This window comes from Pelophylax lessonae, assembly GCF_965119305.1.
Source record: "Pelophylax lessonae genome assembly, chromosome: 11".
Lineage (NCBI taxonomy): Eukaryota > Metazoa > Chordata > Amphibia > Anura > Ranidae > Pelophylax > Pelophylax lessonae.
Window position 1 is genome coordinate 29,567,124 of NC_138778.1, and position 25,882 is coordinate 29,593,005.

At 44.8% G+C, this 25,882-nt stretch overlaps 1 protein-coding gene across 2 annotated transcripts; it reads left to right on the forward strand.

Annotated features, from left to right (window-relative positions):
* Positions 1–1,222: 1,222 nt before the first annotated feature.
* On the forward strand, positions 1,223–24,094 carry EBI3 (Epstein-Barr virus induced 3). 2 transcript variants are annotated; one of them, XM_082272604.1, is made up of 7 exons: positions 1,223–1,372; positions 4,817–4,890; positions 9,080–9,322; positions 13,431–13,548; positions 17,339–17,517; positions 20,274–20,437; positions 23,880–24,094. In XM_082272604.1, the coding sequence occupies exons 2-7, from the start codon at positions 4,821–4,823 to the stop codon at positions 24,030–24,032; spliced, it is 927 nt and encodes a 308-aa protein (XP_082128730.1). In that variant the 5' UTR covers positions 1,223–1,372; positions 4,817–4,820; the 3' UTR covers positions 24,033–24,094. The 2 variants fall into 2 exon arrangements, with proteins under 2 accessions (XP_082128730.1, XP_082128731.1); XM_082272605.1 differs by lacking the exon at positions 4,817–4,890.
* Positions 24,095–25,882: the final 1,788 nt, after the last annotated feature.

Below are 25,882 nucleotides of genomic sequence, written 5' to 3' on the forward strand. Positions count from 1 at the left end.
TCATTGGGAGGAATTGTGCTCCCTCATTGGTGTCAGTGGATAAAATGGTGCCCCAAGGGCCAGATAAAAGCAAGCAAAGGGCCGCATCTGGCCCCACAGCTTGGAAACACTTGGGGGTATTGAAGTTTGCTCAGTGCAGGGAATAAGATTTGCATAGAGTGAATATGCATGACGGCATTAGACAACTGCCATAGGATCAGAATATCTACAACTAAAAGCCTAAGCCTCATAAACAAACAGTACTCTAAAGCAGGGGTCCCAAACTTGCTAAACAAATGGGTTTACTGTCCTTCAGACTTTATGGGGGCCGTACTCGGACCATCTGGAGTAGAACATGTCCCAGCATCAGTGGGAGTAAACATTGCTCCATCTGTGGTGTCACTGGGAGGAATTGGGCCCCATTGTTGGTATCATTGGAAGAAACTGTGCCACATAATTGTTGTCATTAGGCCCCATTGTTGGGGTCCTTGGGAGGAATTGTGCCCCCTCATTAGTGTCAGAGGATGAAATGGTGCCTCAAGGGCCAGATAAAAGCAAGCAAAGGGCTGCATCTGGCCCCACAGCTTGGAGACCACTGCTCTAAAGGATAGTGCTCCTGTTGACTATAGCAACCAGGGTCCTACATTTGTTTTCTAATATGGGCATGACAACTTAAGACCCTGGCGTATTTTCCTAATTCTTCCAGGCACATAATCAATGTGTGATGTTTTTTGGGCACAACTCTTCCATGAAAACAACTTTCGATAAAACGTCTTTAGTCTATAGATGGGTGTACCAAGTTTACTGGCACACAGAAAGGCTCCATTGTGGGCACAGATCAACCAATAACATTGGGCAGCAGTCTCTTAAAAATGATGGTTGTCCGAGCTCCCTAAATTTGCATATTATCACACAACAATACGAAAAATGCTTGTAATCTCCCTTACATCCAGTGAGCTACATGGATTATGTAATGTCTACCAGTAACTTTACACTGCTAAAAAAAATCCCAGAGCCATTGTTGATACCTGTCTAAAAGTCTTTGTTCTGTGAAAGGCACCATCGTGAGGTTAGTATGTAAAAAATACCATGGACTTTCCAGTACAATGATGGTAAGTTCTCATATGCTGCAAGCAGGAATTCTACCACGTAAGGGGTTTGAAACTCTTAGGCACCGCAGAGGTTCTTCCTCATTTTCTTTGTTTCTAGTATTTTCTTTTAGTTTTTCACCAGAATGGGAACTGAAAGATCACATATTTCCTTCGGGGAACTATTTAAGATGTAAACACAATCTGAGATCCTTCGGAAAATTACTGAGCTGGCTCAACACCGTAGCGTTTGGAAAGACCTTGCAGAAGAACTAAAGCCATATATTCCATAGTGCTTCAGTAAGGTAGGATCTATCAGTAAAATGTATTTGTTTGTTATTAGCCATGTTGTTTATTATATTGTAATAACTTCTGTTGGCCAAATACAGAGAAACTTTCAATACTTAAACCCCTTTTTCCAGATTTTAAAAGAAACAAAGGAACCTACCATCACCTAACGGTGCCAAAGAAACTGTTGGTGGCAGGTTGCATACATCCATTTAGTTCTTTTCACATAATCTGGTTGAAAGTGGTTAGCATTGTCATGTTGTAGCCGAAAGTATCTGTTTTGTCTTTTGTGTGGACTTTCAGTATCTCTCCCATCTCTTACTTTTGTGCTTTAAGCATTTGGGATTTTTTTGTTGCCAGATAGAAAGTTTGTGTTTTTTTTTTGTTTGTAGTGAGCCCAAAAGTGTGCCGTATTCTGTTGTGTTGTATCTGACTATGGCTGGCCATTGATGACAGATAGCTCAGAAAGAACTGGCAGTTGTGCCAGTCTCTGCTTGACTTTGTACAAGTAACTGCAATACTGGGGCCCCCCAGAATCTTTCAATGCTCGCAGACCACGAGTTGGGCCTTACAGGAAGATCTTCAAACACACTGGAAAATCTCACTGTGCAAAATGTGTGTCTTTGATGCCAGAACTGCTTATCAGTTCAGAGACAATAATGTCATCTGGTGCCCATGGTCAAATGAGTATTTAAGGCAAGAGAATATTTAAAATGTGCAACTTAAAATGGAATAGGTTCAATTGATTTAAAACAGATTTCTCTTACCCTGCGCCTCGCCCTCAAAATGCAATGCAACCCCTTCTGCCCTCCCTTGTCCCAGCCCTGGTACTTATTATTAGTGATCGTCCAATATCGTTTTTTTATTGCCGATACCGACACCGATATTTTGGTCATCGCATATAGGTATCGGCGGATATTGGCTGATATTTTAGTACGTTAATAAAATGTTTTTTTTTTTTTTTTTTTACAGGTACTCTTGTGGAGGGATCTGGGGGTCTAAACCCAAACCACAACTCTGCACTTAAAAGCATTCAAAATGCCAAGTTTGGCTGTTTTGCATGCTGTCATTTTTTTGAATTTGGCGCCGAGTACCCGGAAGTGATACATAGAGACCCGATCAGAGCCGAATGTGGCTTTGATCGGGTCTTCTCTTCGGCCGCCGTGCAGGTGAGCCGTTGAAAGCGGCGGGGGGGGGGGGGGGGACGGACGTCTCCTTCCGCTTCTTGTAATGACAGCCGAGCGGCTTCTCAGCCGCATGGGTTGTCATTACAAGACAGCCGACCATCGGCTATAGACGCAGATACTGGGGTGATGTCTCTAGCTGCAGGCATCACTCCAGTACAGCACTTTCCCGAAATATCTGCAATATCAGTAACCTCAGGGGGCGATTCCGATATATTGGGAAAAGTGCATATCAGCCCCCGATATATCGGCTTTGCAGATAATCGGTCAATTCCTACTTATTATTGTTATTTTATTTATTTTTTGCTTTTTTCTTTGTTCATATAGTGAGAAAGATTTTATTTCTCCCTTTTATGTCATCACTAGGCTTGTAAAATATTTTACACAGTAATCAGAAGTGGATCTAGAATTGTGATTTACAGCATCCATGGGTAAATTAAGCCGTGGTTTGCTTAGTGGATAATTTCTGAAATCACTTAAATTTCTGTAGTATCCTTAACCATTTGCTGACTGCCCGCCGAAGATATACTGTGGCAGGCTGGCTCGGCTGCGCGAACCGCCGTACCCCCACGGCAGTTTGCGGGAGCTCTCCTGGGGGCGCGCTTGCCCACCCTAATTAGGAAGTGGGGAGGCCGATCCATGGGGCCGGCGGCCGAGATTGCTGCCGGCCACCCACGATCGCTCCCCGCTGAGAGAGAGCGACGATATGCTGTTGTAAACACAGCAGACCGTTGTTCTCTCTGGAATGAACACTGAGCTCCTCTGATCCTCCTATTTAAGATCACAGGTCTCTGTGTTCATTTCACAAGTCCCTCCCCCCACAGTTAGAAAACACCCCCTAGGCTCACACTTAACCCTTTGATCACCCCTGAGTTAACCCCGTCCCTGCCAGTGGCATTGTTACAGTAACAGTGCATATTTTTAGCACTGATTACTTTAGTAATGTCAGTTAGGTGTCCGATCTGTCCGCCACAATGTCGCAGCCCTGCTAAAAATCGCCGCCATTACTAGTAAAAAAAAGTAAAATAAAAATAAAAATGACATAAATCTTTCCTCTAGTTTGTAGACGTGATAACTTTTGCGCAAACCAATCAAAATACTCTTATTGGGAGCACTGACATTACTACAGTAATCAGTGCTAAAAATATGCACTGTAACTGTAATAATGAAACTGGCAGGGAAGGGGTTAACCCAGGGGCAATCAAAGGGTTAAGTGTGAGGCTAGGGGAGTGTTTTCTAACTGTGGGGGGAGGAACTTGTGAAATCAACACAGAGATCTGTGATCCTAAATAGGAGGAACAAAGGAGCTCTGTATTGATTCCTGTAAGACAAATGGTCTGCTTTGTTTACAGTAGCAGACCGCTGTTCTCGATTCACGGGAAGCGATTGCGTGTGCCCGGGGGCAATCGCAGCCGCCGGCCCCGTGGATCAGCATCCCCACTGGCGAGCCCCCAGGATCTGCGGCAGCTGGTCGGCAAGTGGTTAAAGATACAAAAGGAAATGTTAGAAATCTCTCTAACATGTGGGAAATTCCATCTTAGGCCCCTTTTACAAGGGGATGCTCCATTTAGCGGATTCCACTTGCTCAGCAGCGGATCGTTCCACTGAGCAGGTGGCTGACAGGTCCGTGTCTGCTCCACTGTGCAGAGTGGACACGGACACAGTCCTGCTCTCCTCTATAGGGAAATCGGATGGAAATGGACCATCTGATCGTTTCCATCAGATCCAGTCTGAGGCAGATGGAAATTAGGACCACCATCTGTCTTTTTTTTGCGGGCAGGATGGGATTGGATAGAGGCAGGTGTCAGCGGACAGAGTGACATGCACCACTCCATAGGGGAGGCTGTAGGGTTCGATCAAGTCCACCTGAAAATGACAGGTGGACCTGATTGGATAGCCTGTGTGAAAGGGCCCTTAGACAGTCTCCTGAGCAGCATTGGATGATTTCCTCTCGCCTCCTGTTCCAGCAACTATAACAATTTTTGATTTCCCATCACTGGCTGCCAATGGACAATGGTCACCAAAACAAACAAAGATGATGAATAACTCCAGTGGGGACACAGACAGAAATTAAAACTTAATAAAGGTTCTAGCCCTTTTCTTCTCCATCCAACACAAAAAAAGGTTTTGGCTAAAGACACACTATGATGTCTATGTTGGGTTTTCCTATGGATTTCCAGTATCAGTTTTGTGCTCATATGATGATCCCTATTTTGCTGTTGTAATTTTAAGAGGTAGAGTTGTCTTCTGAGTATCTGTTTTTTTCTGTTGTAACAGGAGGATGATCTTGCTGCTCGGGCTCGGCGTCCTGCTACTTATGCCTTCTCCTTTTGATTTCTTGGAGAACACAGGTGAAGTAGGAAAATATTGCGATAATACTAGTGATATGGAAAGAATTGGCTTCTGGTATTAGTCAGACTTGATAGTCTTTAATTTCAAGTATGCATTTCCCATACCTGAGGATATGCTGTGAAAGCTGATAATCACTTTTTTTTTTAATCCAAAGAATAAACTTTTTTTTAACAAAAAAAAAAACAGAACGCATATACAAAATACATACAACCCAAGTCAATATGGCATGTCACTGGAACAGCAATATTGCCATACATAAGATAGAAAAAGCCACGTCAGCATTAGTTATACCTTCCAGACACATATATAACAGATACAACATTTTCCCCCTCCCGGAATATCAATATCACCAACCTTGGTATCTCCACCTCTAACAAAGACTTGAATGCATCCTGTTCAACCAGCAATCCCGCCTAGTAGTCTATCCATGACTAGGTCCACCGGGGCAAGCCCAGGTGTATCCAATCGTCAAGTGTTCAAAGAAAAAGTTTGACCGCACTCAGGAGTAAATAAACTGGAAGTGTTTTATTCCCATAAACTTGAATACATAGGTGCATCATACAGACATGGGACAGGTTGACGCGTTTCACGATTTCACAGATCGCTTACTCATAACCAATGAGTTATGGTTATGAGTAAGCGATCTGTGGAATCGTGAAACGCGTCAACCTGTCCCATGTCTGTATGACGATTGGATGGCGGATCCGACCGGCACCGGAGTGCTTCGCCTCACCTGAGCGGCTTTTTTCTGTTGCTACAGGTATATCCAGCCATGGTCCCCACAATCTCTCGAACTTGTGTGCTTTACCCCTATGTTGATACATTTTCTCCATTCTGAGCGCATTGCCTACATTATTGATCCATTCCCTTACAGTAGGAGGGTTCTCTGATTTCCAATGTAGCATAATCAATGTGCGAGCTAAAAATAAGGACCGAAACATTGCCTCTCTGGCACACCCTTCTAAGTCATAATCGTCCGGCAAGTTAAGCAGGCATGGTTTTGGATCCAAAGGAATAGAGGTCTGAAATATACCATTAAGAGTGTCCAGCACCCCCCTACAGTATGTGTGTAACTTGGGGCATCTCCACAGTAGATGGATCAAATCCCCATGAACCCGCCTGCACCTAGTGCACAGTGGGGTGGAGATCCAACCCACAGCATGAAGTCTATGGGGAGTATAGTATACCCTCAGTAGGATATACAATTATGTCAACCGTTGTGAAACATTGAGAGAGCAGACCGGCACCACCCGAAGGGCCTCATCCCAGGCTTCCCCGGAAATCGGACCCACATCCCCCTCCCATTTATGATAATCACTTTAGTAGTCGGTGCTACTACAGTGATCAATGCAATCTTCAGGGTCCCGTATCAGCACTTGGTACTTCCGCCATTCACATAACACCTTGCATTTTGAAAACAAGGCATTCTCTGATTGCACAAAGTAAAGACTGTGACATCACCACTCCTTCTCTCCAACTCTTCCAATCAGAAAATTCTTGGCAACTATTGAAAAAAAATACAACACGTTCTAGGGATGGTGGAGGTGCCACAGCAACTTTACATGGTTAGTGTGCAGAGAGGAAGCCACTCGAACCAAGAAGATCATGGCTCTCACTGTATGTAGAGCAGACCACTACAGTGATTTATGGCAGCCCTCAAAATTTCCAGTTGCCTGCTCGCATTAGCTGGCGGGTGCTGCCAGCAGGCGGGGTTGAACAGGAGCTGATTCTCCTCTCAGTCTCCGCCCCCTGTCATTCTCTTAGCAGGGCCTGGCATACAGCAAGATTCAGCAAAAAGCTAGATAAGGTGGGGGCGTAACGGGGGAGGGCCGGGGAGAGGGGTTGGGCGGGAGCTGACAAAATTTTTCGTTTTTTATTAACAAGCTGGTGATTGGGTGCTTGGACCACCTAGCAACCAATCATTAACGTGTTAATAGAAAAAGTTAACTTTGGCAGTTCCCGCTCCCCTGTCCAGTGGTGTGCTCCTCTGTAAGTCTCTCTGCATCCTAAATCAGTGAAAGTGTCATTCATTGGTTTTCATTTTTTTAATGCTATATTTAATATAATATTAAAATATTTACTTAACAAGGCAGTAATTATGTGTACAGTGCCTAAAGTAGCCAATCATATCTTATCCTTATTTTATTTATCACAGTCAGATCAATTAAATATGCTTTATGTTAATATTGTTAAAGTCATTGTTGTTAATATTTATTTTTGTAACTTAATTCTGCATAAAACATTTACCAGTGTCATTTCATGAGATAATTTACAAGAGTGTGTTTAGGGGCGGGGCATGGTAGGGGTTGGGTGGGGCAACTGGTGGCGAGTAAGGCCCCTTTCACCCTTGTGCGACTTGTCCTGTGACTTGGGACTGCAAGTCGTACTCCATGATTTCCAATGAGTACAGTTCAAATCTGTGTGGCTTCAAGTCACAATGACTTCAAAGTAGTCCCTGCACTACTTTGGGTCAATTTTAATGCGTTTTGAGGTCCATAGACATAGTCCAGTCAGATTCGCGGCAAAATCATGGTAAAATCACGGCAAAAAAATTGTGGCAAAATCGTGGAAAAATCGACTTTCAGGTCGCATAAGTGTGAAAGGGGCCTAACTCTTAAGACCTGGCTAGTAGCTCAGGTTTTGAAATTTTGAGCCCTAATTTACAGAATTTCCAAAGGCCCTCTTGATATCACATATGCCTCCTTAAAGCGGAGTTCCACCCAAAAGTGGAACTTCCGCTTTAGGCAGTTCTAACCTCCTGACATGCCACATTTGGCATGTCATTTTTTTTGGGGGGGGGGGGGAGCGGGTACCTAGTTTTGACAGGAAACCGCTCTCACTTCCGCTTGGAGCGCCGCGGCGCCCTGCGCGAAAGTTCTCCTCTCCCCCTCCCTCCCTGCAATCTTCTGGGACATGTCAGAGGTCCCAGAAGATTGCCGGCCAATCACGACGCGTAGCGCAACTCGCGCATGCGCAGTGCGTACCCGGCTGTGAAGCCGAATACTGTCACAGCCGGGTGCCCACACCAGTGATGCCGGCGCCGCAGGCAGAGAGGGAGAAGAGCGAGGCTTCGGGCAGACGCATCGCTGGACCGTTGGACATGTGAGTGTGTGTTTAGGCTGGAACTCCGCTTTAAGACCGGTACACACTGCAAGTTTTTCAACCAGCGGGTTGAATGAAAAAAAAAAAAAACTGGCAGATCGATGTACCAACAAAACGATGTGTGACGTTCTCCCCCGCTGTGCTATTGTATTCTGACAAGGGAACCGCCCCCTTTCTCAGCCAGAATCAGCAATTGCAGCCACTGGCTGATCAGACGCTGGTTTTCCAGCATGTCCCTTTAACAAAATCCCGGCTTCTGTCAAACAGACAGCTGTACACACTGACCCTGCTGAACAGGCTGATTTGCGCCCAGTGTGTACTCGGTTTTACACGGAACCAAGCTAACAAATGGGAGGCTAAGGACACAGAACAGGAACACTTACGACTCTCATTGTATTTAGTATGGACTACTACAGCAATTTACAGCAACCACAATGACCCACCAGATACACTAAATTACCAAAAGTATTGGGACGCCTGCCTTTACATGCACATGAATTTTATTGGCATCCCAGTCTTAGTCTGTAGGGTTCAATATTGAGTTGGCCCACCCTTTGCAGCTATAACAACTTCAACTCTTCTGGAAAGGCTGTCCACAAGGTTTAGGAGTGTCTTTGGGAATGTTTGACCATTCTTCCAGAAGTGCATTTGTGAGGACAGGCACTGATATTGGAGAAGGTCTGGCATGTAGTCTCCACTCTAATTCATCCCAAAGGTGTTCTATTGGGTTGAGGTCAGTCCAGTCAAGTTCCTCCACCCCAAACTCAAGCCAGGTTAGCCTAATGGAAGTATGCAGAAAGATATAATTCTTGAAGTTTGGCTTTAAGACCAAGGATAATTTTGTAGGGGATTGCTCAGGTATAACTAAGTTGCTATCATAGGAAACTCACATTTTTGAACTGTCTGTCTGTCTGGCCCCTATAGCAACATATTTCTGCTCGGGGAAGTGTTTTGAATGCAATGAATGTTTTGTTAGGGAAGGTTGTCACTGCACAGAAAAAAACAAAATATCCATGCATAGCAATGAGACAGCAATGTATTGCAGGCTTGTCAAGATGCTAAGTTATCTATCTTTGCTTCTCACAGTGAGTGTTCCCATCACACAGCAGTATGAGCAGCTGGGAACCGACGTCATCTTGCAGTGCGACTCTTGGTTGCTGAGTGTTAAATGGAAGCATAATGGGGTCTGGATACCTCATAATACTAAGATGCATGAAAATGGACAGCAGCTGACCCTGATGGAAGTGAAGAAGCACCAGGCTGGTACATACAGCTGTCATAACCCTGACAACGACAAGGTTTTATCTGTGATGGAGCTGTATCTTGGATGTGAGTTGAAACGTGCAGTACATAAGTTTTTACAAAACAATGAATGATGGGAAAAATTAGGAGTTAATATTTGTAAAGTAATATATAGGATGCCATTGCTCACCTGTTCCTGTCAATGATTTATTCAGTCCTTGGGCCAATATTCCTCCCACAGACAGCAACAGTGGGACATAGGTCCTGTGACTGACACCATTGATGGGGCACTATTCCTCCCACTGACACCAATGATGGGGCACTATTCCTCCCACTGACACCAATGATGGGGCACTATTCCTCCTACTGACAACAATGATGGGGAACTATTCCTCCCACTGACACCAATGATGGGGAACTATTCCTCCCACTGACACCAATGATGGGGAACTATTCCTCCCACTGACACCAATGATGGGGTACTATTCCTCCCACTGACACCAATGATGGGGAACTATTCCTCCCACTGACACCAATGATGGGGAACTATTCCTCCCACTGACACCAGCGATGGGTCACTATTCCTCCCACTGACAGCAATTATGGGGCACTATTCCTCCTACTGACATTGATGATGGGGCACTATTTCTCCCACTGACACCAATGATGGGGCACTATTCCTCTCACTGACACCACTGATGGGGCACCATTCTTCCTACTGACAATTATGGGGCACTATTCCTTCCACTGACACCAATGATAGGTCACTATTCCTCCCACTGACAACAATGATGGGTCACAATGCCTCCTACTGTCACCAAAAATGGGTCACAATTCCTCCCACTGACACCAATGATGGGTCACTATTCTTCCCACTGATACCAATGAGGGGGCACTTTTCCTCCCACTGACACCAATGATGGGGTGCTATTTCCCCCACTGACACCAACGATGGGGCACAATTCCTTCCACTGACACCAACTATGGGTCACTATTCTTCCCACTGACACCAATAATGGGCTCTATTCCTCCAATTGATACCAATGATGGGCTACTATTTCTTCCACTGACACCAACAATGGGGCACTATTCCTTCCACTGACACCAACAATGGGACACTTTTCCTCCCACTGACACCAACGATAGGGCACTATTCCTCTCACGGACACCAATAATGGGGCAGTATTCTTTCCACTGACACATACGATGGGGTGTTATTCCTCCCACTGACACCAACGATGGGGCACTATTACTCCAACTGACACCAATGATGGGCCATTGTTTACTCCCACTGGCCACAGTCTGACCCCCCTTAAGTCTAAAGGACAGTAAACTGTCTCATTGATTGGAAAGTTTGGAGACCCCTGGTTTAGACAGTATTACAATGTATGGAAACCCGAATACCATGTATACTAATAGCTCCATTTGTTAAAGCACAAGTAAATAAAATAAAAAAAAAACTGCAGATTTTAAAATTTCTCCTTACACATACCTTAAATCCAGAAGTCTACTGGCTGTTCAGGTCTTCTTCCCCCTTCTCCCTGCAGCAGGGGTAGGTGGTCTTGGGGTTTTCAATACTGCAGAAAGAGGTGCTGGTGTTATGAGCGCCATTCCCTGCAGTACTGTAATGTGGGTCCAGGCAGATGTAATGCTCTACTAGGCATTGTGCCCCTGCCAGCCTGGGCTCACACTGGTAATGCTTGCTTCCTCTCTGGTGCTGTCCCCTGCAGAGTCACCACCCGGAGGCCCAGCACAGCGGCACTCAGAGAAGTGAATGTGCCATTAATCACAGCAGTAAAGCTTTACAAAATACTTGCCAATCCTGTTTATTTCTGTTGTCTCTGTGAACCTCCTGTGATAAGATGATAACGCTAACCTCAGGCTACTAAAGCCATGGTGGCATTGTCACCATACATTTATTAATGGTACAATTTTATATTTTCAGTTACAGGTGGACAGTTGTGGGCTAAATTATCTACTGGCTTCTTATAGCTCTCAATAGTTTAAAGTGCACCTGTCATGAGAGGAGTAAGCCATTTCTGGCCTCCTGATGACAGGCCCTCTCTGGTTTCAGTCCCAGAACAAGCAGGCTGTGAGTGTCAGAATGACGTTAGAATTCCTTACCTGTAAATTTGTTGTCAGTAACTTAAAGGGATGTATTTATAAAAAAGATTGCACAGATTTTCATCCACCAGAACCATTCCATTCATTTCAAGCAAATGGGGCAAAATTGAATGGGACAGAAAATACTGCATTATGGCCACTAGGTGGCACTGACTATCCTAAGAAATAGGTAGGTTCCTCAGCTCCATCTAGTGGCCATAATGTAGTATTTTCCACATTCACACTTTGACTTACATAGAATTTAGCCAGAGAACATTTGATATTTCCCCTATTTGCAAATGAATGAATTGAATGCAGTTATGATGGACAAACAACTGTGCACATGTTTTATAAATCCACCCCAAAGTGTTAAAGGCCATCAGCATGACAGCCAGGTACCTATCACATTCAGGAGCAAAGCAATGGCGACCTTCAGAAGTTCTCTCATAACAGGTGGACTTAAAGTGGAGTTCCGGCCTATTTTGCAACTTTAGTGATTCCTGGAGTGCTCACTATGCTGACCAACAATTGGGTATTTTCAATTTTTTTCGGGGGTCCCTTACCTCCCTGGTCCTCAACCCTGGTCCTCAGGGCCCACTAACAGGCCAGGTTTGCAAGATAACTCAAATACATCACAGGTGATATAATTTGCTGCTCAGTGATTGCAGTACTCTAGTCTGCATCTCCCCAAGGTAATACCTATAATCTGGCCTGTTAGTGGGCCCTGAGGACCGGAGTTGAGGACCACTGCCTTACCTTATTTTCAGGGCATTTTTGATTGTACTTCCTCCTTTTCCCCTCTCTGTGGCCGCGGCCACCGACATCACTTCCGCCTTTGCATTGCATCCTGGGAGCTGTTTGTCATCACTCCCAGGAGGCTGGAATCAGGAAGAACTCCCAGAACACTCCCTGGAATCAGGAAGAAGGACACAGCAGATTACACTGCGGTTTCAGATGCCCACTTCTAAGATGGCCGCGTCCAGACAGCGTTTTTAAAAGTAAGATTTTGACTAAAATCCAATACTGTACACCTTGTAAGTATGAGAATAGCGGTTCTGTAAAGAGCGATGGATTAGTATTATAGGGGTATTTTTAGTTAAAAAAGGTATTTGAGGCCGGAAATCCGCTTTAACTGCCTGATTTCCCTTGTCTGTTCCCTGAAGTTACCATGCTCCTGATGGATATAAAAAGCCAGAAAGTAAGCCTTCACTTAAAGCGGAGTTCCGGCCTCAAAATCGAAAAAATCGATTTTGGACCATCCGCTTGCTGAGTGCAACCCGAAAAAGAAATGGATACTGCCGATTTTTTTTTTTTTTGGTCACTTACCTTATTATAGAAGAAAATATACTCACCTTCCTTCCACTTCCTCCCTCTATGGCCGCGGCCCGCGCCGTTACTTCCGGTTTGCGATGACTCCTGGGGGCTGAACGTCATCGCTCCCAGGAATCAATGCGCCTGGCCCGGTGCATCAATGCGCCTTGACTTCCGGTGCAGGCGCGGCATTCACTGCTAAACAGCTTCTGGGCATGCCTTGAAGCTGTGCAAGGATGCCGCGCCTGCACTGGAAGTGACGAGCGGGGCCGGTGCAGTGCATTCTGGGACTCCGACGTCACAGAAGAGGACACGAAGAGGGACGCTGCGGCTTCAGCTGCCCACACCTGGGATGGCAGCGCTGGAGAATAATTTTTCAAGGTAAGTATTTCTTCTTACAGGTAAGTGTGACCCGGGACAGTTCAGAGGCTATCCATTATGGAATGTACTAGTCCTGACTGTCCCGGGGGTATTTTTTAGCTGAAATTGACCCCCGAGGCTGGAACTCCGCTTTAATTCCACATTTGTCAAAATTGTTGAAAATTTTGATGACCTAAGCAAACTCAGATTTTTGCTTTCAGTGCCAGAAAAAAAAGATGTGAAATATATATATATATATATATATATATATACATACATACATACATAGAAGTACCTGAAATAAATAAATAAATAAATAAATAAATAAATAAAATAAATAAATGTAAATTAGCTTCTAGATAGAAATGTAGACACTTTTTAATTTCATGTCATGATCATTAACAGATGGATATGTGTTTAGTTCCTCCACAGGTATTGAACATCCAATGCTGGGCCTCAGAGTACCCAGAAAGGATTAACTGTACCTGGAACATCCGGCCTGACACTCACTTACACACTACCTTTATTACTACCTATAGGTAGGTGATATTCCTGTCCCTGTGTGTTTTGGGTGGACTGCCCATTTGGGGTCAGGTAATGGACCTGTGCAATTTGGGATGTGACCCCAATTGGCCTGAGCTAAGCAGGAACAGAGATCTCTGTGTCCATCCAGTGAGATGGATGATACAGTTAGCAAGCACCCCCTAAGGACACACTTAACCCTTTGATCGCCCCTGATGTTAACCCCTTCCCAGCCAGTTTCATTAGTGCAATTTTTTTTTTAGCACTGATCACTGGAATAATGTCACTGGTCCCCAAAAAGTGTCAGTTAGGGGTTCGATTTGTCTGCCGCAGTCCCGCTAAAAACCAATATACGCTTATTGGGATTTTATCTTACCAAAAAGTGTCAGTTAGGGGTTCGATTTGTCTGCCGCAATGTCGCAGTCCCGCTAAAAACCAATATACGCTTATTGGGATTTTATTTTACCACAAATATGTAGCAGAATAATTATTGGTATAAATTGATGAAAAAAAAATTGTTTTTAATTTTCTTTTTTTTATTTGGAAGGTTTTATAGCAGAAAGTAAAAAATATTGTTTTTTTTTTTTTTTCACAATTGTCGCTCTTTTTTTGTTTATAGCACAAAAAATAAAAAGAGGTGATCAAATACCACCAAAAGAAAGCTCTATTTGTGGGGGGGGGGGGGAAAGGACATAAATTGTATTTGGGTACAGCGTCGCACGACTGCGCAATTGTCAGTTTAGGCCCCTTTCACACTTGTATGACCTAAAAGTTGCGTGATTTCACTGCAATTTTTTTGCTGCTATTTTGACTGGACTTGAAGCAATTCCTGTGTAATCTTAAGGTCTATAGACCTCAACACACATCAAAGTCAGGCCAAGGTAGCGCAGGGACTACTTTGAAGTCGTTGCAACTGGAAGTCGCACTGATATGAACGGTACAAATCGAAAATCATGGAGTACGGCTTGTCATGTGACTTTGCAGTCCCAAGTCGCACACGTGTGAAAAGGGCCAGTAACGCAATGCAGTATCGCACAAAATGGCGTGGTTATTAAGAGGGTAAAACCTTCTGGTCCAGAAGTGGTTAAACCACACAAGCTTTTTTTTTTTTTTTTACCCCTAGCTTTTCTTTATGTTGGCTTTTCAAAATAACACATTCAGGCATATAGAGGTTGGATAAAAGGTTAAGTGCAGCATGACACTTTTGGTAGTTTTTGATGGGGAGATTGAATAAGGGGGCACTCTTATGACCCTGATGCGGGGGGGGGGGGACTCTGATGTAAGGGGGGGGGGGCTCTGATGGGGACTCTGTTGTAAGGGGGGGGGGGGTTCTGATGGGGACTCTGATGTGTGAGGCATGGAGGAGCTCAGCTATGAGAAAAGATTAGAGGAATTGAATTTATTCTCTCTTGAGAAGAGGAGATTAAAGGGGGGGGATATGATAGGGTCCATATAGTGAACTTGGTGTTGAGTTGTTCACTTTAAGGTCAACACAGAGGAAAAGGGGGCACTCTTTATGTCTAGAGGAAAACAGATTTAGTCTCCAAATACAGAAAGGTTTCTTCACTGTAAGAGCTGTGAAAATGTGGAATAGACTCCCTCCAGAGGGGGTTCTGGATAGATTGCTTTAAAAAAGGCCTGGATTCTTTCCCGGGTGGACTTAATATACAGTAACTGGGTACCAATATTTATAGGTAAAACTGATCCAGGGATTATCAGATTGCCTCTCGGGGGATCAGGAAGTAATTTTTTCCCCCTGCTGTAGCAATTGGATCATGCTTTGCTGGGGTTTTTTCGCATTCCTCTGGATCAACTGCGGGTATAGGATTGTGTATATGGGATTGTATGGTTGGGTTTTCTTTACTGTTTTTTTTTTTAATCGGTTGAGTCATGTGGACTTTTGTCTTTTTTCAACCTGACTAAAGCCTAGTACACACGCAACGATTATCGGCCGACCGATCGTCCGACTTTTGTCCAAGTTGTGTTTTGTTGGTTGGAATGTGCCTAGACTGCACACGAATTTTCTCGGTCAACAAAATTCTACTTCAGAAGTGATGTCATGTGTTGGATTGCTTTCTTTGTGTTCTTTCATCTCTGAGCATGCCCAGTCTTGCTCATCAGATTTTTCCCTGTCGAAATCTGTACTAACTGCACGAATTTTATAGTCTGCACACCAGATTTTTTTCAGCCGAAAAGTCGGAGTTGGTTGTCGGAATCATCATACTAAACAAGCCGAAAATCAGCAGATCGGACGTTGGATTTACTATGTAACTATGTAAGGGGGGGGGGGGGGGGCTCTGATGGGGACTCTGATGTAAGGGGGAGGGGCTCTAATACATAAAATAATCATAAAGTGAAGTCAGCGCCTTAAAATAACTCATCTAGCAGCTTGCAAACAATGTGAATATACAAACATTAAAAAAAAGGGGAAAATATAGGTTGCAGCGCTTAAAATATGAAAACAGTGAAACATATATATGTGCATAAATAAGTGCAAAAAAAATGTATATATATATAATAAATAGGAACTCATTTCATAAAAGCTAGAAAATAAGTCCATAAATAATATTCAGTGCCAATGTGAAATAATCAATCCTCCACCAGTGGTTCTTCACCCAAAAGCAGAAATGCTCACTCACCAGACCATATTGCTGTCTTATTAGGACAGCTAATACGTTTTTATAGTATAACGTCAGGTCTTGAACCAAAGCAAATAAGGAAAGAGGATACGCATCGGAGGTAATTCCTTCAAATACTCCAAACCAGCAGGAAATTAGATCAGTAGGCATAGGTAGTAGGAGCTCCTGAGGAAGCGTCTTCATGCGGAACGGCCGTAGAGCAGTATTATATGTCAGAGGTCCTAGCCCCCAGTTCTATCGTGGGTCTGGTGGCTTTTCATATTTTTCTCTCCTTTATGCCTACTGATCTAATTTCCTGCTGGTTTGGAGTATTTGAAGGAATTACCTCCGGTGCATATCCTCTTTCCTGATTTGCTTTGGCTCTAATGGGTACACTGATGTAAGGGGGAGTGGCTCTAATGGGGACTCTGATGTAAGGGGGAGGGGCTCTGATGGGGACTCTGATGTAAGAGGGGGGGCTCTAATGGGGACTGTAAAGTAAGGGGGAGGTGCTCTGATGGGGACTCTGATGTAAGAGGGAGGGGCTCTGATGGGGACTCTGATGTAAGGGGGGGCTCTCATGGGGACTCTGCTGTAAGGGGGAGTGGCTCTGATGGGGACTCTGATGTAAGGGGGAGGGGCTCTAATGAGGACTCTGATGTAAGGGGGGGGGCTCTAATGGGGACTCTGATGGGGACTCTGATGTAAGGGGGAGGGGCACTGATGGGAACTCTGATGTAAGGGGGAGGGGCTCTGATGGGGACTCTGATGTAAGGGGGGGGGCTCTAATGGGGACTCTGCTGTAAGGGGGAGGGGCTCTGATGCAGACTCTGATGTAAGGGGGAGTGGCTCTGATGGGGACTCTGATGTAAGGGGGAGGGGCTCTAATGAGGACTCTGATGTAAGGGGGGGGCTCTAATGGGGACTCTGATGGGGACTCTGATGTAAGGGGGAGGGGCTCTGATGGGGACTCTGATGTAAGGGGGAGGGGCTCTGATGGGGACTCTGATGTAAGAGGGGGATTTATTTACCTATAAAACTGACCTTTTTTTGGCCATCAAATATTAGTTAAAATATATGATGATGCCTTCATGCTGAAGAGTTTGGTGACCCCAGCTATAGTTTATTTGAAGTTGTAATTGTCTCAGATCAAATTGTTATTTCAACTGTGAATTTTGTCACTCTGCAGGCTGGGATTGACCGGTCCGGACCCTCCCCATCAGTGCCTTCAGCTTGACGTTAATCCATACAGCTGCCAGATTACAGACTTCAAGATGTTTGAAGAAGTTCCCTACCTTCTAAATGTGACAGCTGTCAATCCGCTGGGATCAATAACACTGCTGCATCACTTCTTTGTAGAGAAAATCAGTGAGTTGTGAAATGAGGGTTTACAGAGGGGATGGATATCTAGAATATATCATTTTCTGTCTTTAGATGTTGTGATGTATCATTGCTTAGCTCTCCTCCTCAAACTGGTAATTTCTTGTCCGTCATGGCTATTATCAGGCTTTCACCTTTTACTGAACCAGAAATATTCAATATTAAATACTGAAAGGGTAACTTCACTTTTGTTGGGAAAAAAATCTGCAAAAATAGAAAAAACAATACAGCGTATACAATTGGGACACAAATCATAATGTAATTAAATGTTATTAAAAATGACCTTTCCTTTTCAATCTGCAGCTGTTGTAATTTTCTGAAAATGCAATGTAATATGGCCGCCTGGAGGTGTTCTGTAGACAGAATGTGTACTGACCACACCCCCAGAAACATCATTTCCTGCTTGTGTGATTGGCTCACTGATTTTCCCAGAAGTCTGCACTAAGATACAAGTCAGATTTCTGACATCCCCTGCAACAAAAATGTCATTTTTGGTGAGATTCTCCCAATAGGAACACGTCTAAAGGGATGCAGGCCCAGCAGATTCCCTCAGAGCCCTGCAGCTGCCACAGCTGATAGATAATTATGAAAACACTCCAATTTGACCCACTCAGCACAGAGAAACAAACAGGAATTGGTTCAGAATAATAAAAGGTAGGAATCTGCAACAAAGTTTGTTAAAATCCTTGTAATGTACAGAGATCACCCAGAGGGGAATGTTTTTTTCTCAACAAAAGCGGAGTTACGCTGAAGGTCTTGAAAGGCAATTAGCATTTTCAGGAGGAAATCAGCAATGGCAGTTCTATATTTCTCTTCAAATAATTTTATTTTAAAGGCTAAGTTCACTTTTTCACTAAAGTGAACCAGGTAGTGTAAGGGGCCCAGTGTGTTAAAAAATGCGGTGCAGTTTTGACATTTTGATCTTTGATTTGATGCCTTGCCAGCCGGCCAGTGGCGGCCGATGCATGATAACTTGGGGGGGGGGGTTTGTCCTTCGCATGATTATTTGGGGTGGAGGGGCGGCCAGTGCATGATAATTTGGGGGGGGCGGCCGGGGAATGATAATTGGGGGGGGGGGGTGGCTGGTGCATGATAATTTGGGGGGGGGCAGCCAGTGCATGATAATACGGGGGGGGGCAGTGCATAATTGGGGGGGGCAGCAAATCCCCCCCCCCCCAGGACGGTCGGATGGACAGCTTCCTTACCTCCTCCTTCCCCGAGTGGCTATGCATCTCCTCTGGCCGTGCATCTCCTCCCTCTTCCTGGCCAATGGCCAGTAAAATCGCTTCTCTTTTCAGCCAATTGGGAATGGGGACTCACGACCCTTTTCCTGATTGGCTGAGTGTGATAATAGCAAATATTAATTCGCTATTGTCATACAACTGTCTCTGCGCCCTGAGTCCACCCTTTTTTGAAGCCTATTAGAGCCTCTGGCTCTAATCACGTGCTTAAAAAAAAAAAACCCATTGGAATCCGGCGCCTTGCATGTAGATTAGGGGGCCGGATGCATAGATGGGGGGCGGCGCCCCTGCACCCCTAATGGACAGGCCACCACTGCAGTCGGCCATGACTGACATCCCTACAGCCTGCCACTAAAAATCCCCCCAATGGGATTAACTGCTGAAGTTTCAGGATCCTCCACACGTTAGACGCTCACTCCCAGCAACCCAGGAACAAGCTTGCTTCTGCATTCCAAGCCCACACATGCGCAGTGGGCTCTCCCTTCATCTATAGGGAGAGTGTACTGAGCATGCACAGGTTTGGAACATGGAAGCACACTCACTCCAGTGACAGTGAGAGCGAGGGCCTAACATTTTGGAGCTTCCCGGAACGTGGCTAGGATGCGGCTGACTGCTTCAGGGGGAAGGCTTTGGGTATATCGGTCATGGCCTACTATTATGCCATTAAAACTAAGGACACTATTTTGAAATCTGCACAGCTTTTTTTTTTTTTTTTTTACACTGATACAACAAAGTATTTTTAGTGAAAATGTGAACTTGGCCTTTAACTTGGCCGGAAGGATTTGCCCCCTTAATAACCAGGCCATTTTTTGCGGTTCGGCACTGCTTTACTTTAACAGGCAATTGTGCGGTCCTGCGACGCTGTACCCAAATAAAATTGATGTCCTTTTTTTCCCACACACAGTTTTCTTTTGATGACATTTGTTCAATTTTTAGCGGGACTGCGACATTGCGGCGTACAGATCGGACCCCTAACTGAAATTTTTGACACTTTTGGGGGGACCAGTGACATTACTACAGTAATCAGTGCTAAAAATATGCACTGTTACTGTAATCCTGACACTCACAGGGAAGGGGTTAACCCTGTGGGTGACCAAGGGGTTAAGTGTGAGCCTAGGGGGTGTTTTCTAACTGTATTGGGGAGGGGCTTGTGAAATTAACACAGAGACCTGTGATCCTATCTATATAGTCACTATATAGGCACTATCGATCTATATAGGCACTCTGTGATCATTTCAGGGAGAACAACGGTCAGCTGGGTTTACAACAGCTGACCGTTCTCTCTCAGCGGGGATCGATCGTGGTTGCCCGGCGGCAATCGGTACCACCAGTCCCCTGGAACGGCATCCCCACTGCCTAATGGGGATCGACCTATACGTTGATTCACACAGCCGAGCCAGCCTGCCGCAGTATATCTGCAACCGGCAGTCAGCAAGCAGTTAAAGAGGGATATGGGACAGGGTAAAGGTTGTGATTTAATTTTTCATTTATATTTTCTAACAGTACGGCCAGATCCACCTGTGAATGTAAGCTTATCTCCTGTACACCAAGACAGCAGGAAACTGTTACTGCAATGGAGTCCACCTCCTTCTTGGCCATATCCAGACTATTTCCCTCTGTCATATTTGATCCGCTACAGAAGGACAGGTGTTAAAATGTTTAAAGTGGTAAGAAGCTGAAAGATAATTTTATCTTTATTTACATATTTTGTACTAAATTTTATTAGATCATTTTCAGCTAAAACAAATTGCAAATTTACTGCTAGTAATTACTAGCAAAAAAGTGTGGCCACTCGGGAACAGACAAGGTTGGCAATATTACAGATAATGCTAAAGAAGTGTCTTAGAGGGCAGGATGTGTAAGGAGTGTGCAAAGTGGGCATTCAATGCAGGTGAAGAGCGCAAAGGATATGATGGCAGGCAATATATATATATATATATATATATATATATATATATAGAGAGATAGATAGATAGATAGATACACACACACATATTTGTATATATATATATATATATATATATATATATACACACACACACACAGGGGCTGACTGGCAACTTTCATACCAGGGGGCAAGTACAAACCAGAGGCCCATGTTGCAGTGACTCGGCCCCCCCTCCCACTCTTCCCGGTCTCCTCTTGACCCCCATTTCAGGCTAAAGCTCCGCTCCAGGTACTCTACTCACCGGCTGAATCCGGGTTCCCAACCTGGTCAGCAGGGGGTGAATGGGGGGAGCTAGGACAGCTTGGTTGGGGCTGGCCCGGGGGAGGAGAGTCTCCAGTGGGGCATGGAACCGGCCTCTGCTCAGACAGTTTACACCATCCATGCTGGGGGGGCGGGGGCTGCGCTCGGTCTTCATCCCACACTCAATAGGTCAGTGGTGGGTACTTTTTACTTCTCTTCTCCAGGAATGCTTTAGGCAAGTCTGTGGCAGAAGTGGTGCAGCCTTTTTACCAAGCATCAGAGTGGCCTGGGGGGCAATTGCCCCCCTGCCCAGTCCTCCCCTGTATGTATATAATGAGCAGTGCAGAGGGTATGACAACTGGCAGTACATAGGGAGAGGAGTACTAGAAGGTTTGCACATGGGCAATATGTGCAGGAGAAGAGTGTGGAGGATAGGATGATGGGTAGTATATGCAGGAAAGAATTATGGAGGGTATGATGGGCAGCACTATACACTGGAAAGGAGTACAGATGGTATGCCTGTGGGCAGCACATGGGGGAGAGGGGTAACAAAAGTTAGGAGAGTGGATACTATGTGAAAGAAAGAATCCTGGGGGGGGAAAAAAAAAAAAAAAAAAAGTTTAACCACCTTAGAGCAGGCTACGCCTCTGATGAGGACAAGGGAACAACCATTTTATTTTCCAAACATTTATTTATGATTATCAAACATGTATTTATGATTAAGCAGATATATTGGATGTATATGTTGTGAGAAGTCATATTGTATAACAGCTGTAGTGTTCAAAAGCCATTTACACCTCCAGCTGTTAGATTGCTATCTATCTAGACCTTTGAAGACCTGTTCAGCAAACAAGCCTTGGAAGTGAATGACCATCCGCATATCAAAGAATGTCACCAAAGACTCAAATGGGACTTCAAAAGAATTTCGTTAGCTAGGTGCCACCCACTTCAGAATGTATAAATTGTAATACAAGTCCTTAGGAAGACAGAGCAATGTTTATCAAAACCAAAAGAATGTAATGTGACTGAATTGCTCTTCAAACATGTCTGTGTACCTACATGTTTCTCTAATAAATAATTTAGAATCTGGCTTCAACAGTCAAAATGTTACTGAAACCCATGAGTTTTGGGGTTTCCCCTACACCTCTAACACATTTCCCTCCACACTGAATCTTAGTCACCCCCATGACTAAGCTTTGGGGCGGACAGAAACGCGTTGAGGGCATGGCCTGGTTGGCTCCTGGTTTGAGGTTGTTACACTTTCCCACACACGGCTTGCAGCGATGTGCGGCTTACAGGATTCTTTCCCATACAATGATGTTTAGAGCCAGGACGAACTTCATCCTAGCCAGCACTCCTAGCGGTTGGGTCATAGAAGAGGACCCTTCAGAGCCTGAGTGGCACCAACAACTTTAGCTTTGGTTCACAGTGGCTAGTATGTGCTGTAGAATTGTGCACATGGTATGATGGCAGGCATTGTGTGCAGGAAAGAAGAGCAGAGGGTATGACAGCAGGGTGTATGCACATTAGGGGAGTTATGAGAGCGGGCAGTATAAGAAGGAAAGAGGGGAGCAGATAGTAAAAAGTATTGCAACAATGTCGCACACTCTTCCACTGAAGATCTATAGTGATCATGCCGATGCACAAAACGCAGGTATAGTCCACCGCTGTAACCATCAGGAAACCTGCCCTAAGAAATGCCATGCAGCCAGCGCTGGAATGCATGCAGACAGAAGGCGGCTACAGAAATCTGCAGATAAGTAGTGCACACATGCAAATAATATATATTTTTATAAATAAGGGCTTTTTAAAAAAAAAAAACAAACAAAACAAAATCAAATGATTATGTGTGCTTCCTTTACCTGCCATTCAGTTGGGGTTGAGATGTAAGGTATTGAGGGTATACATTTGGCATGCCTCATGTGCAGTTTAGCAGATGTGTCTAAAGCCCCATACACACGCACCGATTGTTGGCCGACCGATCGGCAGTCTTTTGTCCAGTGTTGGTTGAAATGTGCTATAGACTGCAGACGAATTTTGTCGGCCAACAACAACCAACTGCAGAAGTGATGTCATGTTCTGGTCTACTTTTCGTGTGTTTTTTCTTCTCTGAGCATGCCAGTCTTGCTCATCAGACTTTTGTCGGCCGAAATCTGTACTGACTGACGAACAATCGGGCGTTCTGTTGACGGCCAACAAAAATTTTATAGCATGCACACCAGATTTTGTTCGGCCGAAAAGTCGCAGTCGGTTGTCGGAAGCATCATACTAACAAGCCGACAATCGGCTGATCGTACGTTGGCCGAAAATTTACGGCCAACAATCGGTGCGTGTGTACGAGGCTTTAGGCCCCTTTCACACTTGTGCAACTTGTCATGCAACTTTAGACATCAGAGTTTCATGACATGTCATTCCCCATGTTTTCCAATGATACCCATTCATATATGCGCAACTTAAAGTTGCAGCAGCTTCAAAGTAGTTCTTGCACTAGTTTGGTCTGACTTTCATGCAACTTGAGTGCCATAGACTTCAATGTTAACCCTCAGAAGTTGCATGAAATTCCTACCGAATTGTTATACTATGCAACTTGTGTGCAGCAGTTGTCCATTAAAACTGGTCAAAGCCAAAGTCATATCCACGTTGCACCCATCCAAAAGTTGCACCAAAGTTGCACTCCACAGTCGGTGCAACTTTGGAGTCGTACAAGTGTGAAAGGGGCCTAATACAGACTTAACAAAAAAAAAAAAAAAAAAATGGAAATTGCTGGGAAGACTGCACAATCACTTTGATTGACATGAAAATTAATATTTGCAAGTCACTGTAATAATACAGATGTGCCAAAGGTGATCAAAAATCATTTTAAAAAAGCTTACATTATGTAAATCCTTCTGATTTGTTTTGTGTTTCCTTGCACCCCACAGGTTGGGCCCTATGAACAGACGTCTTTCCTTATCACAGGAAACCGCCCCAGGTCCACTGTACTTGCACAAGTGGCGGTCAGGGATTTCACCGGTGCAGGACACTACAGTGAATGGAGCACAGTGGTGACCGGACAACCATGGAGACCACATTAAAGCTCAATAGTGGAGTGACTGTCGTAGATAAATAAATAAGATGCAAACTTTCATTCTCCAGTGCTCATCTAACTGGACTAGCTACAATGAGTCCGAACATATGAAAGTGCCGGGCTTACATGTCTCATTTATATGAGCACCCCTGTACACCTCAACTATGGCAGCCATGGCGGGGCAACTCTCCCCAACATAGACAATTACATGACATTCCATAAATGTGCTGGTATTCCTGCTAGGCACCTCCCCCTTGTGTAAGTAGATTCTTATCTGGTCCAGAAAGCTGTGCTACCACTTTGGGTGCAAAAACAGTGTATTGCCTGCCATTATTTGCCAGAATAGGCAAAAATGGCAGTTAATAAATGCTTATTTCAGAAGCATTCATAAAATGAGGCCCAGCCTGCTCTACAGAAGCTCAGCATCTAGTTTAAAATATAGCATTTTGAGCCTTGTGCATCAAAATCTTCACAACACGGAAAACAAGGAGAAAGGATGATATTGCCAACATCTTCTATCAGTTGGTGACTTCAAGTCCTGATACCACTGGATCATTATGACAGTTAGGGAACTAGCATTTTTAGAAGGCAATGTTAGCAATGGTGGACTGTAGCGTTTCCTTTGAACGGGTTTTCGTGAAGAACTGCAGTCTGTCCCCAGAAAATGGCAGGCCTGTGTCGACAGACTTTAGACTTTTGTCAGTGGCCTCATTTTGAGACACTAATGCCTCGTACACACAAACCAATTGTTGGCCGACCGATCGGCCGTCTTTTGTCCAGTGTTGTTGTGTTGGTTGAAATGTGCTCTAAACTGCACACGAATTTTCTCGGCCAACAACAACCAACTTCAGAAGTGATGTCATGTGCTGGTTTACTTTCCGTGTGTTTTTTCTTCTCTGAGCATGCCCAGTCTTGCTCATCTGATTTTTGTCTGCCTAAATCTGAACTGACTGACGAACAATCGGCCGTTCTGTTGACGGCCAACAAAAATTTTATAGCATGCACACTAGATTTTGTTCGGCCGAAAAGTCGCAGTCGGTTGTTGGAAGCATTATACTAACAAGCCGACAAACGACCGATCGGACGTTGGCCGAAAATTCACGGCCAACAATCGGTGCGTGTGTACGAGGCATTGAGATCCTTCAGAAGTCATTGACAGGGACATTTAACCTGCAGTTGACCTCCTTCTGACTGGCTTTAAATCATGTTGTGCTTTCTGATAGACTTGCTTGGGAATGCATAAGCTGTTTTGATGCGAACAACAAAAGCCCGTCGACACAGACCCTTACACCAGTGTTTCTCAACTACGGTCCTCATGGCACACTAACAGGCCAGGTTTGCAAGAAAACTGAAATACATCAGGTATATCATTTGCTGCTCAGTGATTGCAGTATTCTAGTCTGCATCTCCCCAAGGTAATACCTAAAATCTGGCCTGTTAGTGTGCCCTGAGGACCGGAGTTGAGAAACACTGCCTTACACAATAACTAGGTTAACCACTTAAAGACCAGCTGCCGCTGATATACTTCGGCAGGCTGGCTCTCCTGCGCAAACTGACTTATGGGCACATTGGCTCACGGGAGCGGATCTCGGGCACGTGCGTGCCACCGGTGGAGTGATCGCGCACCCGCCCTCTAGCCCTGCGGCTAAGCAACGGGTCTGGGGGCAGCAGTGGCCACCGGGAACCTGGCGATCGCTGCAGGGACTGACAGAAGGCTCATCTGTCAATGATTGAAACAAGGCTCCTGTGTTCCTGTTATTTCGGAACACATGAGCCCTGTTTCCATCCACCAAGTCTGGCCCACACACAATTAGAAAGCACCCCCCTAGGTACACATTTAACCCTTTGATTGCCCCT